This window comes from Anoplopoma fimbria, chromosome 11 (assembly GCF_027596085.1).
Source record: "Anoplopoma fimbria isolate UVic2021 breed Golden Eagle Sablefish chromosome 11, Afim_UVic_2022, whole genome shotgun sequence".
In the NCBI taxonomy this organism is placed as follows: domain Eukaryota; kingdom Metazoa; phylum Chordata; class Actinopteri; order Perciformes; family Anoplopomatidae; genus Anoplopoma; species Anoplopoma fimbria.
In genome coordinates this window covers 17,777,354-17,795,463 of record NC_072459.1, presented here as the reverse complement: position 1 = coordinate 17,795,463, position 18,110 = coordinate 17,777,354, and the positions used below count along the sequence as shown (strand labels likewise).

General features: G+C 42.9%; 1 protein-coding gene across 3 annotated transcripts; it reads left to right on the top strand.

The window, feature by feature from the left end:
* Positions 1–4,015: 4,015 nt before the first annotated feature.
* Positions 4,016–17,756, top strand: cog1 (component of oligomeric golgi complex 1). Of its 3 annotated transcripts, XM_054607842.1 has the most exons (16): positions 4,016–4,379; positions 5,269–5,516; positions 5,642–5,823; positions 5,997–6,173; positions 6,944–7,100; positions 8,815–9,025; positions 9,241–9,604; positions 11,015–11,469; positions 12,160–12,306; positions 12,387–12,548; positions 13,687–13,811; positions 14,830–14,938; positions 15,144–15,253; positions 16,383–16,464; positions 16,629–16,652; positions 17,527–17,591. In XM_054607842.1, the coding sequence occupies exons 1-15, from the start codon at positions 4,074–4,076 to the stop codon at positions 16,635–16,637; spliced, it is 2,844 nt and encodes a 947-aa protein (XP_054463817.1). In that variant the 5' UTR covers positions 4,016–4,073; the 3' UTR covers positions 16,638–16,652; positions 17,527–17,591. The 3 variants fall into 3 exon arrangements, with proteins under 3 accessions (XP_054463817.1, XP_054463816.1, XP_054463815.1); XM_054607841.1 differs by lacking the exon at positions 16,629–16,652 and having other exon boundaries at positions 17,530–17,756; XM_054607840.1 differs by lacking the exon at positions 16,629–16,652 and having other exon boundaries at positions 17,527–17,756.
* Positions 17,757–18,110: the final 354 nt, after the last annotated feature.

The following is an 18,110-nucleotide window of genomic DNA, read 5'->3' as shown; positions in this document are numbered from 1 at the left end:
GGTTATTCTTTAATCACAGAGAAGGAAAATGTCCTTTTAAGAATATTATGTAAAATAAACATCTCAAGCACAGGTCATTATTCCAAGTGGAGTATTTTACATGTCTTAAAAAGTATGAGGGTAGGACTTCAACTAAATGCAGGTGAAAGGTTAGGAGGAAAGTGGACTCAGGAGACAGAGACATGTATGTGTGAGAAGTGGAAGGCTTTGTGAAAGGGTGGAGTTTAGATGGAGCTTACACGGGGATATGTATTGACATTTATGATTTTGATAACTTCAATTCAATTTTCAATTCAGTTTATTTTGTATAGCTCAGAATCACAAATGACAAATTAGCCTCAGAGGGCTTTACAATCTGTGCACATGCGACATACTCTGTCCTTCCCTCACATCGGCACAGGAAAAACTCCCCTAAAAAACCCCTTTAACAGGGAGAAAAAAGGAAGAAACCTATGGGAGAACGACAGAGGAGGGATCCTTCTCCCAGGATGGACAGAATGCAATAAATGTCATGTGTACTATCTGATAATGCTGTAGCTAAATTTAAAGAAGCGATTTCTTCAGGGTTTTATTCAGTACCATTGCTCAATATAACAGAGGACTCCTACGCTAACTTTAGTCCGTCTCAGATTGACCATCTTGTTGATAGTGCTGCATGCTCACTGCGAATGACACTGGACTCTGTAGCTCCTCTAAAAAAGAAGCTAATAAAAGAAAGGAGGTTTGCTCCATGGTATAATCCTCAAACCCGCGATTTAAAGCAAATATTGCGAAAACTTGAAAGGATATGGCGTTCCACCAATGTGGATGAAGCGCGGTTAGTCTGGCGAGACAGTCTTAAAATATATAAGAAGGCACTCCGTAATGCTAGAGCAGCCTATTACTCAGCATTAATAGAGAAAAATAAGAACAACCCTAGGGTTCTCTTCAGCACTGTAGCCAGGCTGACAGAGAGTCACAGCTCTGTTGAGCCGTGTATTCCTATAAACCTCAGTAGTAGTGACTTCATGAACTTCTTTAATGATAAGATTCTAACTATTAGAGAAAAAATGTATAATCTACTGCCCTCAACCAGTACCGATCGATCCATAGCTGTAGAACCTGAAATATATTTAGATGGCTTTTCTCCCATCGACCTTCAACAATTGACTTTAACTATTTCTAAGTCTAAACCTTCCACCTGTCTCTTAGACCCGATTCCGACTAGGCTGCTTAAGGAAGTTTTACCTTTAATTAGCAACTCCTTATTAGAAATTATCAATCTGTCTTTACTAACGGGCCATGTACCACAGGCCTTCAAACTAGCTGTAATTAAACCTCTTCTTAAGAAACCTACTCTTGATCCAGAGGTGTTGGCTAACTATAGACCTATATCTAACCTTCCGTTCCTCTCTAAGATCCTTGAGAAAGCAGTAGCAAATCAGCTCTGTGACTTTATGCATAACAATAGTTTATTTGAGGATTTTCAGTCAGGATTTAGAGTGAATCATAGCACAGAGACGGCACTGGTGAAAATTACCAATGACCTTCTAATAGCTTCAGACAAAGGACTTGTCTCTGTACTTGTATTGCTAGACCTTAGTGCTGCATTTGATACCATTGATCACCAAATCCTATTACAGAGATTGGAGCATCTTATAGGCATTAAAGGAACCGCACTTAGCTGGTTTAAGTCGTATTTATCAGACTGATCTCAGTTTGTATATGTAAACAATGAAAGCTTGATGAAAACCAGGGTTAGTCACGGAGTTTCACAGGGGTCTGTTCTTGGACCTATTTTATTTACCTTATATATGCTTCCCTTGGGGAATATTATCAGAAAACACTCAGTAAACTTTCATTGTTATGCAGATGATACCCAGTTATATCTATCAATTAAGCCAGACGAAACTAACCAGTTCTCTAAACTTCAAGCATGTCTTACGGACATAAAAACCTGGATGACCTGTAACTTTTTAATGTTAAACTCTGAAAAAACAGAAGTTATCCTACTAGGCCCAGATCACCTTCGAATTCAATTATCTAACGATATAGTTTCTCTAGATGGCATTGCTCTAGCATCCAGCACTACCGTTAAGAACCTTGGAGTTATCTTTGACCAGGATCTGTCTTTTAACTCTTATATAAAACAGATCTCAAGGACAGCCTTTTTTCATTTACGTAACATTGCGAAAATCAGGCAAATCCTGTCTCAAAGCGATGCAGAAAAACTAGTTCATGCATTTGTTACCTCTAGACTAGATTACTGTAACTCCTTATTATCAGGCTGCTCTAATAGGTCTCTTAGATCTTTACAGTTGATCCAGAATGCTGCAGCACGTGTTCTAACAAAAACTAAGAAAAGAGATCATATTACTCCAGTATTAGCTTCTCTGCACTGGCTCCCTGTTAAATCAAGAATAGAATTTAAAATTATTTTACTTACCTACAAAGCTCTAACTGGCCAGGTACCGTCTTATCTTAAGGAACTTATAGTTCCATATTACCCAACTAGAGAGCTGCGCTCAATCAATGCAGGGTTACTTGTGGTTCCTAGAGTATATAAAAGTAGGATGGGAGCCAGAGCCTTCAGTTATCAGGCTCCTCTTCTGTGGATCCAGGTTCCAGTTTCAGTCCGGGGGCAGACACACTCACCACTTTCAAGAGCAGGCTTAAGACCTTCCTTTTTGATAGCGCTTATAGTTAGGGCTGGTTCAGGTTCGCCTTGGTCCAGCCCCTAGATATGCTGCTATATGCCTAGACAGCCGGGGACTACCTAGGATACACTGAGCTCCTCTCTCCTCTTCTCTCCCTCCATCTTTATGTATTAATCTCCTATTTATGCACATTACTGATTTTGCTTCTTCCCCGGAGTTCTTGTGCTTTCTCGCCTCGCAGGTTCCCAGGAATCGGGGTTATATTTGGACTGTCATCGTGCCACCTACTGAGGCCCTGCTGACACCCACTACTACTACCACTATCATTATTAGTCACATTACTATTATTATTGCCTGTACTATTACGCTTATTGACTTGCTTGTACCCTGGAGTCTTTGTGCTTTCTCGCTTCGCAGGCTTCTATAAATCGTGGCTGTACCTGGACCGTGGTCGTGCATCCTGCTACGGCCCTGCTGACACCGACTGCTACCACCATTATTATTACTAGTCACATTACTATTACTATTACCTGTACCATTAAGCATTTTAGCTTTACTTCCACCCTGAAGCCCTTTTGCTTTCTCGTTCTGCAGGTTTCCATGAATCGTTGTGGTACCTGGACCGTAGTCGTGCCTCCTGCTGTGAGCCGACTGACACCCACTGCTACTTCGATTATTATTATTAATCACATTACTATCCCTATTTTCACAACTATAATTCTACTGTAATAATTGCTGCTGTTATTATAAGTAGTCTTATTATATGAATCATTTATGTCATATACATTGAATGTGTTGTATCTCTGTTATGCTGCTCATTCTGTACACATGACATCTATTGCATTCTGTCCATCCTGGGAGAAGGATCCCTCCTCTGTCGTTCTCCCATAGGTTTCTTCCTTTTTTCTCCCTGTTAAAGGGGTTTTTTAGGGGAGTTTTTCCTGTGCCGATGTGAGGGAAGGACAGAGGATGTCGCATGTGCACAGATTGTAAAGCCCTCTGAGGCAAATTTGTAATTTGTGATTCTGGGCTATACAAAATAAACTGAATTGAATTGAATTGTACAGAATGAACAGCAAAACAGAGATACAACACATTCAATGTATATGACATAAATGATTCATATAATCACAGTAGTAAGCAGAGTAACGAAGGAAACATTAATAATACTTATAAAAGCAGCAATGACTATAGTAGAATTAAAAGTCATCAAAACAACTGCATTCTTCTTCCCCTATATTATTATTAGCACGATACACTTTAGGACGATTTGATTGGCTCAGAGGCTCTAACCTACACGGAAATGTTCCCTGACGGACAGCTTGATTGACCAATAAGTCGTCTTTTTTTTGTGCCTACGTGGAGGAGGGAAGGGTAACTGCCCCCAATCTTCCGGGATAGACTTCCTGGAACAGCTGAAGTTGTTTTGGAGGTGCGATGGCCGAAGATCCTGCACTGTCTCTCCGGGTCTCGGAGATCAGGGACCCCGCGGTTCTCTTCGAGCGATACAACACCGCGGAGATCCGCCGGATCGAACGCAAAGTCCGCGGGGAGATCGAGCAGAAGAAGGAGGAGCTGAGGCAGATGGTCGGGGAGCGCTACCGGGACCTGATCGATGCCGCCGACACCATCGGAGAGATGAGGCAGTGCTCGGAGAGCGTCATGCTGTCCATCCAGGACATGCACCAGTACTGCCGCAAGCTGAAGCAAGGCAGACCCAGCGCCAGCGGCTGCAGGCAGGAGGTGAACGGCTAACGTCGCTACATTTGCTCTAGTCGTAAACCTGCGGCAGCCCGACGAGCACAGGAAAAAACAGACTTCATCTGGAAATGTGGCTATTCATTATTCTATGAGTTATATGCATACATACAGGGGCGCCGAAAAGGGGGGGTAAAGGAGACGGATTCTAGGGGCCCATGATGGAGGGGGGCCCAGAGAGGCCCCTAATGATGATGAAATTATAATACAGAAAAAATAATGACACTAAGTTATTAACTAACATATAATCACACATGTTTTATTTTCCATGTCCTGGTAACAATTCCTTTTGAAAAATTTTTGCCGCTGTGTTGGGGGCCCTGTAAAGATTCTTTTCATGGGGCCCAAAATCCCTAGCGGCGCCCCTGCATACATACATACCCCTCCAATATTTTATTCATTAACACTCACTACGACTCAATGAAGAGTGCTGACCTATTCGGCATGGAAAGATGGCTGCATAAAGCTTATTAGTCTTTAAAACCCTGACTCTTAGACATGTCCTCTCCTCTTTAGAGGCAGAACACACAGGAGCTAGCAGCCCGAGCCAGATAAGAAATGCAAAACTTAATTCAAATGAAGTGTTGCTGTTGGATCAATTTTATGCCGAATTTATCTGAAGACACCTTACCTGTTGAATTGTTACCTGCCCAAACACATCTTCTGTCTGTATTATTGCTGACACATAAGGATCATTACATTCTAATATTTTTGATGACATTTGTTGACATATCTATATAAAGGATGTAATGAAAGTTTAATATGGTTCTAGACTATGTGACCTCACACATCTTATTCATCATACTGCTGTACATCTACATTCTCTGGTGGTTCTAATATGTCGTGTGTGTGTGTGTGTGTCATCCCGTCGTAGGACCAGAGGCAGTGGCAGGAGAAGTTCTACACCATGGCCTCCCAGATCAAGCTCCTCTTGGAGATCCCAGAGCGCATCTGGAGCGCCATGGAGGCGTCCCAGTACCTCCAGGCCACCCAGCTCTACCTGCTGTGTTGCCACCTGCACAGTCTACTGCAGCTGGAGGCCGCTACAGGGGGCCACTACAGCCCCGTCCTGGCCCGCTTCCCCATTTTGGTCCGGCAGGTAGCCACCACGGGACACTTCAGGTAGTGGATGTTTAATTAGAGATTCTAATGGAAAAATTCCAGGCCTCTGAAGTGAAAGAATGAATAAACCCAACTAGTTAGTGACCGTGAAGTCATGGGTCAGTAACTAGTCTGTCCTCCTGCAGGTCCACCATTCTCCTGGACAGCAGGTCTCTGCTGCGGGGCCGCGCGGTGTCTGATCAGGCCATCGCCGAGGCCCTGGTGTCCACCATGCTGCTGGAGGACAGCTCACCACGCCAGGCCCTGGCTGACTTCTTGCTGGCTCGGAAGGCCTCTATCCATCAGCTACTCAACCAACCACAGCACGGTATTCTAACATTTGTATAAACCGAAAACATATATGCATTTTAATATCCCAGTGTGCCAAAACATTTTTTTTTTTACACACATGGTGGGATATAATAAGTATTGCTTCTTCTAAAGCAAAAGTGACCTGTCATAAGTGTGTGTCCGTTCATATAAACCTTTTACTCGGTCTAGGTGCAGGGATCAAGGCCCAGGTGTGCAGCCTGGTGGAGCTGCTGGTCACTACTCTGTTCCAGGCCTACGCCGTCTTCTACCTGCCCCCAGAGGGTGGCCCGAGGCCGGGGGAGGGAGCCCTGAGCTGTGGCATGCTCTTTTCTACCCTGGAGAATGTCACCTCCACCACGTACGCAGGTAACAGCCAAGCTGTCAGGACTCTTAGGGATTTCCCTACTGAGAGCTTTTATTAATCTTATTATTTTAAACCCCTAGGCTGTTTTAACTCACTTTGCACTTCTATTATTAACTTTTGGCATAGGCACTACATGATGTCAACTATTTTTTATTTTCAGAATTAGTTAGGCTTTTCCAAAGATCATTATTTAGCTTGTCAGTTGCTCTAGGACAGTTTTTTTTCAAAGCTAACCAATTAAAAAGAATGTGTGAGTTCCTTTACTTGTCTGTATGTCCATGGGTTTTAAACACACAACAATTATTTGTATTTGCATTGACAGAGGATGATGATATCAGTGTTCCAGATATTAGGAGATGTAAACAGAAAGTATAGTGTTGCGATAGAGTAAATTGTGGGCTGCATCTGAGGCCTTTTATTAAGCCATATTTCTGAATCCACGGGCAGTTCCTGTCGCACTGGTGAAACTAAAGAAGAACTCAAAACATGATGTTTATTGGGCAAAATACATTTGTTGTATGATTTCTAAGCAGATGTGTGGATATTTATCCAATTTTTATGTCAGCTCTTTCCGTTATATTCATATTGTTCATATTCATTGATTTGACTGAAGACTAAGGGTTTGGTTACAGTATATTTCAAAAGCATTACGCATTAAGTCAGAAAGTCCAAAGTCAGACTCTGGATAAGTCAACAGACACAGATGTATTATGAAGCACAAATATCCATGATAAAGAAAATGTGACGCCATCAATCCCATCTCTCTGCTCAGCTAAAGACAGGAGGGTGCTGCAGGAAGAGACGAGTACAGGCAGCTGGTTCAAATACCTGCCTCCCTCCATCACTGAGTTCCAGCCCGCCCTTCGCACCCTGGCTCAGCCAATCCAGAGAGAGCAGCTCCGGGACACCCTGCAGCAGTGGATCCATACGTAAGCTCCAGCCAATCAGGACACTGCTGATCTGTTTCACATCTGTTCTGTTTTCCTTTTGTCGGGTGCTTTCAAAGTTTGACATGCATGTGTTTATTATAATACACAATCACAGACTGCTTGAATGGTTTTCAAGGTCTAAAAAGTAGATTTTCATTGTCAGATTAATTTAGGTCATAAAAATGGCAAAGTAGAATCAATGGGAATAAATGAGTGAATAAAACAGTATTTGTGTTGAAAAGAGAAAGTGAGAGCAGCTGAGTGGTGAGTATGACATGACTGTTGCTTTACTGATGGAAGCAGTGCATTAGAAATACACATTATGCTGAATTTACCATGTGAGTAATAATGATCCAGGTAATTTCACTCATTTTCAATAGTTTTTACCTGGCCTTTATATTTTGTGCTGTTATTTGTACTCCACTCATATTCAGCTTTTATTTGAGAATTCAACTTTCAAGCTCTATATTTCCAAATGCACAACTATAACAGTGAAACAGGCGTTGGCAATGAAACTCTTCTCGGGCTCCTTCTAAAAGTACTCTTATAGATATGTATAAAATCATTTTGTGTTGAGTAGAATTATGCAAGTGGACGAAGTCTAATTAGAATCTAAGACATAAAATGATGCTGCAGCAGTAAATATAGGAATCATAAGAATTGTACTAATACACACCTGTCTACTGTTATAAACAAGTGAGTAATAGCTAAATGTATAAACTCTCAGCAGTTTTCACCAGCCTCTGTGGAGTGAGGGCTGTAACATAAATGCATGTATTGATACCAAATTATGTAACAGTTGTTAATAATCCTCAAAGGACTACAAAACTATGCATTGTAAACACATTAATTGGTACAAAAGATAAATAAAAAAAGGTTTTCTAAACCCCTAACTACACGCACAAATAACATTACATACAAATTAAATTAATAAATGTTATGAGTGAATAAATGCAATGAATACAGAGATGAATGAATTAGGATTGAATGATGAACACTGTATGTCAGATTATGTCAGTGATTGACATATTTGGCAGATTTGTTAACACAGGAGACCACTACATGGATAACAGCTTTAACAGAGACCAAACAAATTAATTTATCGGACCATTCAGCAGCTGAGAGGAGGGAAGGGAAGAATCTTGAAGCAAATCCGCATCATTCCTTTATTGATGGGAGATCATACTATGATTTAACACTTCTTAATTAGTTTTCTTCTTAATCTTTTTTATTTAAGTGACAGTATGACCCTCAAGTGGCACAGCATCTTTTCCCATTCTGTGGCTTCAGCAGGTCCCTTGATTCTGCTGCTGACAGTGTTAAACGTATAGATTTTGCTCTATGGGTCTCCATAGTCTCAGGACTAAAATCTCCAAACTTGTAAAGTTCTTTTTTCTATTCTTTGGTGCCTTATCATGAATGACCACTTCCGGACATAAGGGGCAGGACGCGTAGCCATATATGGTATTACTGGGGCATTGATTATGATGATTCAAATATAATACAGGCCTGACCAAAGCACTACTGTTTGAGGAAGTGAAAGCTTGAAAAGGGGCAACATGGATATTAAAATTGCCAAAAATCTGTACTTGTATAATATATCATATTTTGAATTTGTAAAAAATTACTTAAAACTTGAATCAATTAAACTTTAATTGACTGATTATCTATTAATATCTAATGAATGCCCTTTGAATCTTTACTGGACTCTCAGCTGTAAGGAGGACATCTGCCGTGGCGTTAGCAGTCTTCTGGTCTTTGTGAAGAGCCTGAAGGGGTTGGCAGCCATTAGAGACGCTGTATGGGACCTCTTGTCCACCGAGTCCATCAGTCAGCACTGGAGCACTGTGTGTCAGCGGCTGTTGGAGCGCCCTCTGGCTGTGTGGGATGACTTCCTGCAGCAACTCTTCCTTCAGCGCCTGCAGGTTCGTGCTCTCCTAGCTTCACAATTGGTATAGCTGTTAGCGGTTTTCAGCATCTAAAGGCGTTTCTCCATTGATGACAATGACATTGCATGGATTCCTGCTTCCTTGATATATCATGTCATGTTGAATCGTACAGTAGTGACAGAACTACCTGTTGATGCAATACAATTTGACGTATGGTAATATCAAATGATTCCATCCTCCCATTTCTCAAGGCCATCACCAAAGAAGAAACTGAAGCCATCTCAGTGAGCTCTGTCCAGCTCCTCACCTCAGCTGTAAGGGATCTTGAGGGCCAGACCATCCAAACTTCTTCAGGTACCAACCCCGGCTCAGGCCGCGGGGCCCAGTATGAGGTAGATGTCGCATCCTTCCTGTGGTCGGAGTCTCCGGGGGACCTGCTGAGCGATGCAGGGTGGGTCAGCGTGACCCAGCGGGGGCAGCAGCACCAGAGGAGTAGCCTGGCCATGAAGACCCAGGCCCTGACACCCTGCGTTCAAAACTTCTGCTCCTCTCTGGATGCTAAGCTAAAGGCCAGGCTAGATGACCTGCAACACTACCTTCCCTCCCAAGACACAGGTGATGGCAGTTCAAATGTAGCCACTGTTTGCTAGTCTGTTTAGGCCAGTGTATTGTTAAAACGGATGTCTTCCTTAGGACAGGGAGTGGGTTGTCAGTCCAAATCTAGTCTCCATGAGGTGATCAAGTTCTGAGTATTTAAACACCTGTCACTAATCTTGCCGATTTGTCATTGAGCCTGAGGCTGAGGTCATTATTGAATACTGGCATTAAAGAGACAAGCATATCTGATCTGCCAAAGTTCAGAGATCTTTCAAAATAATGAAATACCAGCTTGCAGACAGTTCACTATTGTCAGAGGCAGGTCAGACCACAGAGGGGCATAACTAAATTCATTCATTCCTTATATGACATAGGTGGTGCTGAAAGCTTGATGAAGTCGTGACTATTTGCAGAGCTTGTTGAGAGATTATTGTAACCGGCGAGCTAACTGGTAACATAGCCAGCCACATGCTAGCGCTAGCCAGCCCACCTAGCCTGCCATGCATGCTACACTGTCTGCAAACCACACCTGTGTGTGTGTGTGTTTTACTCCTGCAGAGCAGGGGTATGTACAATTTGATGGTGCAGCATAGTTGATATGAAAACGTCCTGAATTTTGGAATCTCTGCGTATCTTTAACGTCTAAGGTTAGCACTGTCACTGGCCTTGATATTTTGACAAACATTCATAATCGACTGATGAATCTCAACTCATTTTCCTGTAGTGCCACCATGAGGTTTACATTGGTTTGGTTTTGAGTAAGTTTCAACTACTATTGGATTTTTCACATCGTAAAGTGACTTTGACTTTGTTGCTCTGATCTGACTTTTATTTCAGTGTCAGTAGCGGATCATAACTTTCTCCTTGTCAGTGAAATATTTAGACATTTACTCGATTGATTCATTCACAAATTCCAAACAAAGTTTCCCAATGACTTTGATCCCCTGACTTTTACTACAGTGCCACAAGCAGGTTGAGAGTTCTAGTTTCAAGGGAAATATCTAAAATCATATCATATATCATGAATAGTGGTTCTACTCAGGATTAATTCTAATAACTATGGTGATCTTCAGGTCAAAATTTGTATTTTTCCATGATTGGCTTTCAGATCAAAAACCTGAAAAACATTCCCTGCAGCCTCAGCTGGACTTGGTACTAGTTAGGTGGTATTTAGTACAACATGCTAAAGATAGTAACGGTGGTAATGGTCAACATTGTACCTGCTAAACATCAGCATATTAACATTGTCATTATGAACATTTAGCTCAAAGCTCCACTGTGTGAGTGTGTGCAGTCTCACAGAGCTGCTAGCATTGCTTTAGACTCTCTTTCAGTTTTTAGTACAGCCATGTAGGTTACAGTACACAGAGCCAGTATTGTCACATCCTAAATAGTGCTAATTTTCACCCTTCGTGCTGTGCTCTGCAGGGTCTGACTCTAGCTCAGTCCCAGTCACCTCCTCTGGTCCCAGAGAGAGCTCGTCAGCATCCTCTTTTAACCGCTTCACGGACTCTCCAGCAGTGGAGGACGCTTTACGTGGAGGCTGCTTGGCCTGTGTCCGCCACATCCTGTCCTCCATCCGCTCTGAACTGGCCGCAGCCTCACCTGACCCCAGCCCAGCCAGCCTAAGTTCAGTCCTTTTCATGGCCAGGCTGTGCCAGTCCATGGGTGAACTCTGCCCCAACCTGAAGCATTGCATCCTGGGAAAACAGACGGGGTCTGAAGCCACAGCGAAGGGGACCCCCAGACAGGGCAAGAAGCTGGGCAAAGCCAAGGCCGCCACGGAGGTCAGCCCCGCCCAGGCCAAGTGGGCGGGGCTGAAGGAGGAGCTTCTCGTTTGCAGCATGGAGGCGTACCGCATCTGGAGCTCCGCCCTCTCCAAAGTCAGACACTGTCAGACATGTAGATGTATTTATGTGAAACTTTATTTGATGAATGTTGGACTAAGTCTGTTTGTGCTGAGGACTGTTGGTAGAGACTAGGATAGCCCGGGGGTTGTAAACTGTAGGTTCAATTTTTTTGAACAGTACAGGTAACAAATGAATCGTCAGTTTACTAGCTTTTTAAAGAAACTGCATCTTACAGCCAAGGATCAAGACCATTGTCATCCAACACCAGATACTATCTTGAACAGAGACAGAGGGTATCACCCCTGATCTCTCCACATGTGATGGTAATGCAACCGTAAAAATGTGCTTTCAGGAATTGAGTAAAAAGTTACAGCTGCACTAATCAACATAATTCTATTAACATTGTATCAAATGTGTAATGTAAAAGGTGTTGCCTGTAGTGACAAACCCACAGACAGTTATTAACTCTGTAGTTCCTTCAGCTCAGAGTCTTTAGCTCACAGTTTTGGTTTGACAGGACACAATGCTGTTCTTTTCGGCTTTATTTCCAGCAGCTGCAGCATCTGTTTCCAGTGAAACACCACTGGTAAACCCACTGTACTCTACCTGCTCACTCAGTCAGGGACTAGCTGGTGAACATAGTGCAACATTTAGCAGCTTAAGACTCAGATATTTAGAGGAGCAAAAAGGAGAATGACTATTGTGTGTGTGGTGTTGTTACAGTCTCTGCTGGATAAGTTCGCCACAGCGCTGCATGCTGAGTCTGCCGGTGCCATCCTTACAACAGCAACAAACTGGGAGGATCTGGAGATCCAGGAAGAAGCAGAGTCGGGGAGCAGTGTCACATCCAAAATCCGTCTTCCTGTCCAGGTCAGCCAGCACGACCTCAGGAAGCTCAATGATTTCTGATTCCATTCAATGATCTGATGTGAAGCTTGTCTCCTCCACAGCCATCTTGGTTCGTGCAGTCGCTGCTATTCCAGCTGTGTGTGGAGGTGAACAGGGTGGGGGGCCACGCTCTGCCCCGGCCCACCCTGCAGGAGCTGCTGCAGGCCTGTCTGGCTCAGGTCCTGCACCACTACCACAGCCTCACACAGCAGGCCTTCAGCAGGGTAACACACACTCACACACGCACGCACACACAAAATTAAATTGTGGGAAGTTTATATTGTAAGATGAAAAACTTATTATCACACAATCTTCCTAAACAGATGTTTCCTCATATTCACTTTGCAAATCAAGCTAGGTAAATTAAGGTAATCCCAGTTCACACTTGTTAGTTTATTTTGACCTCATGCACATGATTAACATTGCACATACATTGACTAACGGATCAATGAGGACCGTGACTTTTGTTCAACACATTATACTCGGTTCATGTAATATTGTGACATAATACGTTATTTTCTCTTTGTAGTGCACACATTAAGTTATTTAGTTAACGTTACTAGAAGGAACTTTCATTTGGTGTTGATTTTGGCGGTCCCTGTGGACAAAAGTGGTAGTGTTTCCGAGCACCAGAGTCAGTTTAGAAAACCTCCCATTTCACTACAGCAGGGTGACAGTCTATCCGCTTCAGTTCTGGTTCTGGTTCTCCCGTCCCTCCAGTGGGCCCAGTGCTACGTCCTGGGTCTCCAGCAGCGGGGTGTCGGCACCCAGCGGTGACCGGCATAGCAACAACAACGGCAGAGCTCCTCCCTCCAGAGCTCCGACTGCAGGTTGGGGGCCACAGAAAAGCCGGGTCTGGGTCTGTCCACGGTGGACTGGTCTCTGCTGGCGGCCCGCTGGAGTCTGAGTTAAAGGAGCCTGCATGATTTCATCTGATTTTGTGTGCAATCCTACCCAGTTGCACCGCCAAAATGAATAGGAGATGACAGTTCCTCACAGTAGCTTTAAGGAGTCCTTTGTTCCTTTGAGGTGTAGCCAAGTGAATACTCAATAGCATATACTCAAGGAAAAAAGAAAACCGAGTTTACACGTTTTTTGCAAATTATGCTTAAAAAAATCAAGTAGTGAGATAGTGGAAACCTTGTTTCTTATCTTTTAGGTAATCAGAGTACCACACTGTTGTGTTTATTTTTGAAGAGAATATCTGTGTCTTTAGGAGGGTGCTGGTCCAATAGGGTTCAGATTAGAGGGCCCCTGGTGTAAAGAGGATTGTGGAGGGAAGTGCATGTTCTTCTCATTCATTAGGATCCACATGAGCTTCCTGAATTCCTCTGCTCTGTTTGTCTCTGTCCCTCCATCCAGGAGGGTGTGTTTCCTATGACTCAGAACAGAGCCATACAGCTGTTGTTTGATCTTCGTTACCTCAACACCACTCTGGGAAGCAGAGTGGAGGAAGGGAAGAGCAGCCGATCCCACCAAGACCCCAGGTACCATCCTCTGTCCCAAATCATCCAGGGTAGATTACCAACCTGGCAAAGTACAAACCTGCTCCAACGGCCCAGGCCACAGTGCAATACATGCTGGCCTAGTTAGAGGTCTTCAGAGATCCACGAGGACCCGCATAAATTCACTTAAAAAAAAAAAGGAGAGGGACCTGAGAACAGTCAGACCCTTTCTTATGGGCCAAAGGAGAATTTCACCCAACCCATGACTCAATGTAGAAACAAAAGGAAAATGACTCTGGATTCAGCTATTGGGGCATTTTGCAACTTTTAGAACCTAATGATTGAGTTTGTACTGGGAAGTTGATTCACCTCCAAAAATAATCATAATTATTATCAGCTGAGTTACAAACGTCTCAATCCCATTGTAAGTCTATATGGAAAAGCATTTTTTAGCCCAATGGCATCAGGTGACTGACCTGGAAGTTGTTATTCTACTGCTTAGACAGTATGTCAAATTTGCTTCAACGCCCGGTGCTCTTCCTGTGGCTTTGCTTCAAAACCGTAGTCCACAAACCAAATCCCTGCAGCTGAAATTTAGATACATGAATTTAACTCGACAGTTGCACAATAGCAAAATTCAAGTTTGTAGAAGGGCTGTGTATTTAAGGACATAGGAGACTTCAGTCTGATCACACACGAGTGCACAACATAAGTGCACACATGCAAAGAATTTGAGGCTCCAGCAAGTATTTTTCTGTGGGTGGTGGTGCTGATTTTGGCTGGAAATCTGGGATCTCCCTTATAAGAACTTAAGCTAGTTGGAGGACAAAAAGCTCTCCATTGAAAAGCTATGGTGTCAAACCTGAACAAACTTTCAGCAAACAAGGCATTTTGAAGTGATAATGTAATCATGAAAAATGAAAAGTTTAGGAATATGTTTCTAGAGCTACTGATGGATATTATTCCCAGCTTTCTTTCAATATTCGGTTGTTTACGTTCTCTTTCAGCAGCATTAAAAACGTCTCTGAAAGCTGTAAACATTGTGTCGTGTGTCTTCCAGATTCCACGAGGTCTGTGATTGGTTGGAGGGCTACATCGACCCGTTTGACCTGGACGTGTTCACTCCTCCACTTAACACCAACCTGAACCGCCTGTCCCAGAGGACCTCGGTACTTTCAACACAGAAAAACGCAGTGTGGTTGTATTTTGGTGAACATAGAAGCACCTAAATGTATAGAACCAGCTTTCACATTTGCTCAGAGATGAGCTCATAATGTCTTTGTTGTCTCCATATTGTCTAGACAGCAAACATAACACACAGGGCTGCTTTGCTTCCTAAGGTAGTTCAGAGGTTGATGTGACGTTGTGTCTCAGGTGCTGCTGGGGCTGCTGACGGGCTCAGAGAAGCAGTTTGCCTTGAGGAGCAGCAGTGTGAACTCCCAGGAGCCGTACAACATCCTGCCACTGGCCAGCAGCCAGATCAGGTCAGTGAATCCGAGGTGCTCTGTGGAACATTTCACATGTTAACGTCAGTGCCATTAGCATAAACGACCACACTATCACTGAGACGACAACCGGAGAGGATATGAGAGGAAACCTGCTAGTTCTTCTTACGTTAAGGTTAAGCTTTCATTTAGAAGTGCTAAATTCTAAATTCAGGTTTTGTAACAAAGAACAGAGAAGCTCTGATGATAACACACACAGGGGGAGAGTGAATTATTTTCTGCTCGGGTAGACATTACTATATATCTTCATATAGAGAATAGTTGTTTGCTTCTGTGTTATTGCTATGAATATCGAGTTTAGCATTATAAACTGGGAGAATGCGACTCCTGAAATTGACTTGACATGATGACTGTGGAGTTGTTGGACATGCTGAAACACTTGCAGTTGGTCCTTTTTAAAATGTTGAATTTACTTGTATAGAGCTTTTCTAGTGTTCCAACCACTCCAACACCCGTTCACACCATTCATACACTGATGGCAGTGGCTACGGAACACCTGCCCATGAGAACTAACTAACATTCTACCCAGACACCAAAGGCACCAATTTGGGTTTAAGTGTCCTGTCTAAGGACACATTGACATGGACTATCGGAGCCGGGGATCAAACCGACGATCCTCTGATTGAAAGACCACCTACTTCACTACTGAGCCACAAAATATGCCTGGTACTATACCAGTACTGATGCATAAGCAGGTCTAAATGGGAGAAACACTAACAGAATTAGTTATTTAGCATGAAAAGTCTGAATATCTTAATCCATAAAGGAACACTTCATCCTCTAGTTTATCTGAAAAAGTATAAATAACCAAATTTGGAGTTGCATGTTTTTTATTTAACGGTGAAGTTATAAAGAAAACAAACTGATAAAATCTGAATTTGTTTACAAGTTATTTAAATTCCAAATTTTCTGATCAAAAAAATAAGTAAAGCGTATGAATCTGAGCATGAATTCAATGCCAGGTTTTTGTCAGTACCCAAAAATTAATGATGTTTCAGTACCCAGTCATACTGGTGTTAACCAGGCAGAGGGCACAGTTCCCCCCCCCCTCTGTCAGTTATGTATATCTGTATTTTAATAATAGTTTCCTGTGTTCTGCCCTCTGCAGGTTCGGTTTGCTGCCTCTCAGCATGTCCAATGTGCGTAAATCCAAGTCAGCCTCCCGGAGTTCTGATGCTGCTCACCAGCTGGTGAGTAACAGAGCTGGGGTCAGCTATGTGAAACTGCTCTGAGTCTGACTGAGTCTCAGTGTTGTTGTTCCATATGCTGACTACCACAGGATGTCTTCATTTCTCTGTTTCTTGTTTTGTTCCACCCTGGTTAAATGTTTCTGTTACACCTTCTGCCCTCCCAGCGTTTTTGAGTGCCAGAAACCCAGGCAAGTTTGTGTGTGCGTGTATGTGTGTATGTGTTTGTTGTATTTTCAGTAGTGCCTCAGTTAACCTTTGGTGCATTTGCAGTGTGACAGTGATTATTAACTGAATTAAATGATTCTCACTGATCTACCACTCTCTACTTGGGCTCATAATGTAACTCAGGGTCAGACTATTGACTGGAGAGTTCCATGGGGCAGCAGAGACCCTGGGCTATTCTTACCTGTTTTTAAATGGACCAATTCCGTCTTCAGATTCATGCTTTATCAGTAAAGTTTGTGTCAGGGTCAGCAAAAATAAAAAAAAGCAGATGTCTCTATGCAGCTAAAGTTGGGATTTGTCCAAAACCGTCACATTTGAAGCTTCCCTATTAAAAAAAAACCCTGACACAACACACTGACATTTTGGGAAATGGTGTTCGTAGTCACTTGCTGTCTTACCAACAGTCACATGATAACAATATCAGATGGCTTTGGAGCTAGTAGAAGCTGAATGGCCAACAGTGTCCCATGCTTTCGTTCTTTGTGCTAAGCTAGGCTAACCTGGCCTCATCTCTGTACAGGGTACACAGAGGGAAAATACTTTTCTATTTCTTTTGATCTCACTCTTGAATAAACGGATAACTTGCAAATATTTCCATCAAACAGTGTTTCTAAAATGGTGAGACTGTTCGGTGTAGCCCATAGACACTAGAATAGTCCAGGTGTTAGATCAGGTGTTCCATGATAACACTTTCAGTGACCATGTGAAACCGTTTAAAGATCCCTTTGGAAACAGAGAAAGTAGTCCGCACAAGTTCTCAGTTTCTTTATTTTGGCATAATGCTCATTATGCTCATAATGCTCATAATGGCAACCTGATGTCTTCTCCTTCCTCCAGCAGGCACCTCCATCCTCCGTAGCACACAGTGAGGAGAGCTTCCGGCCGGGCAGCCTGTTCAGACAGCTGGCTGATCAGGAAGAAGACACAGCGGCTCCGTCTTTATTCAAACTCAGCTGGCTGTCTGGCATGGCCAAATAACCCTTTATGCCCAAGACTTTGTATTTGACTTAGCAAAAAGTTTGTAAAAAAATAAAGTGTTTAGTAAAATTATTTTGTCTTTCCAGAAATGCGTCTTGTGTGAATAAATTAACTTGATCAATTGATGCAAATGGCACTTTTATGGAAATTATGATGCCAAAATATCTGTTAGCATTGAGCTCTTAGCGCTGCTGTGCCTCAGTAAGCCTCACAGAGCTGCTAGTACTGCTAGCTTGTTCGGAGTGTGCTACAGATGGGAATTCTTATCCAACATTCAGTTTAGCCCCTGCTGTTCATGGGCTTATCTTGCAAAAATGTAGCATTTATTTCTGCTGATGTGCACAACCAATATTTCTGAGGAACAAAGTATACATGAAGTAGCCATCACGTGTATGTGTTAAACGGACCTTTGACCTTAAAGGGGTATAGCAAAGGATAAATTA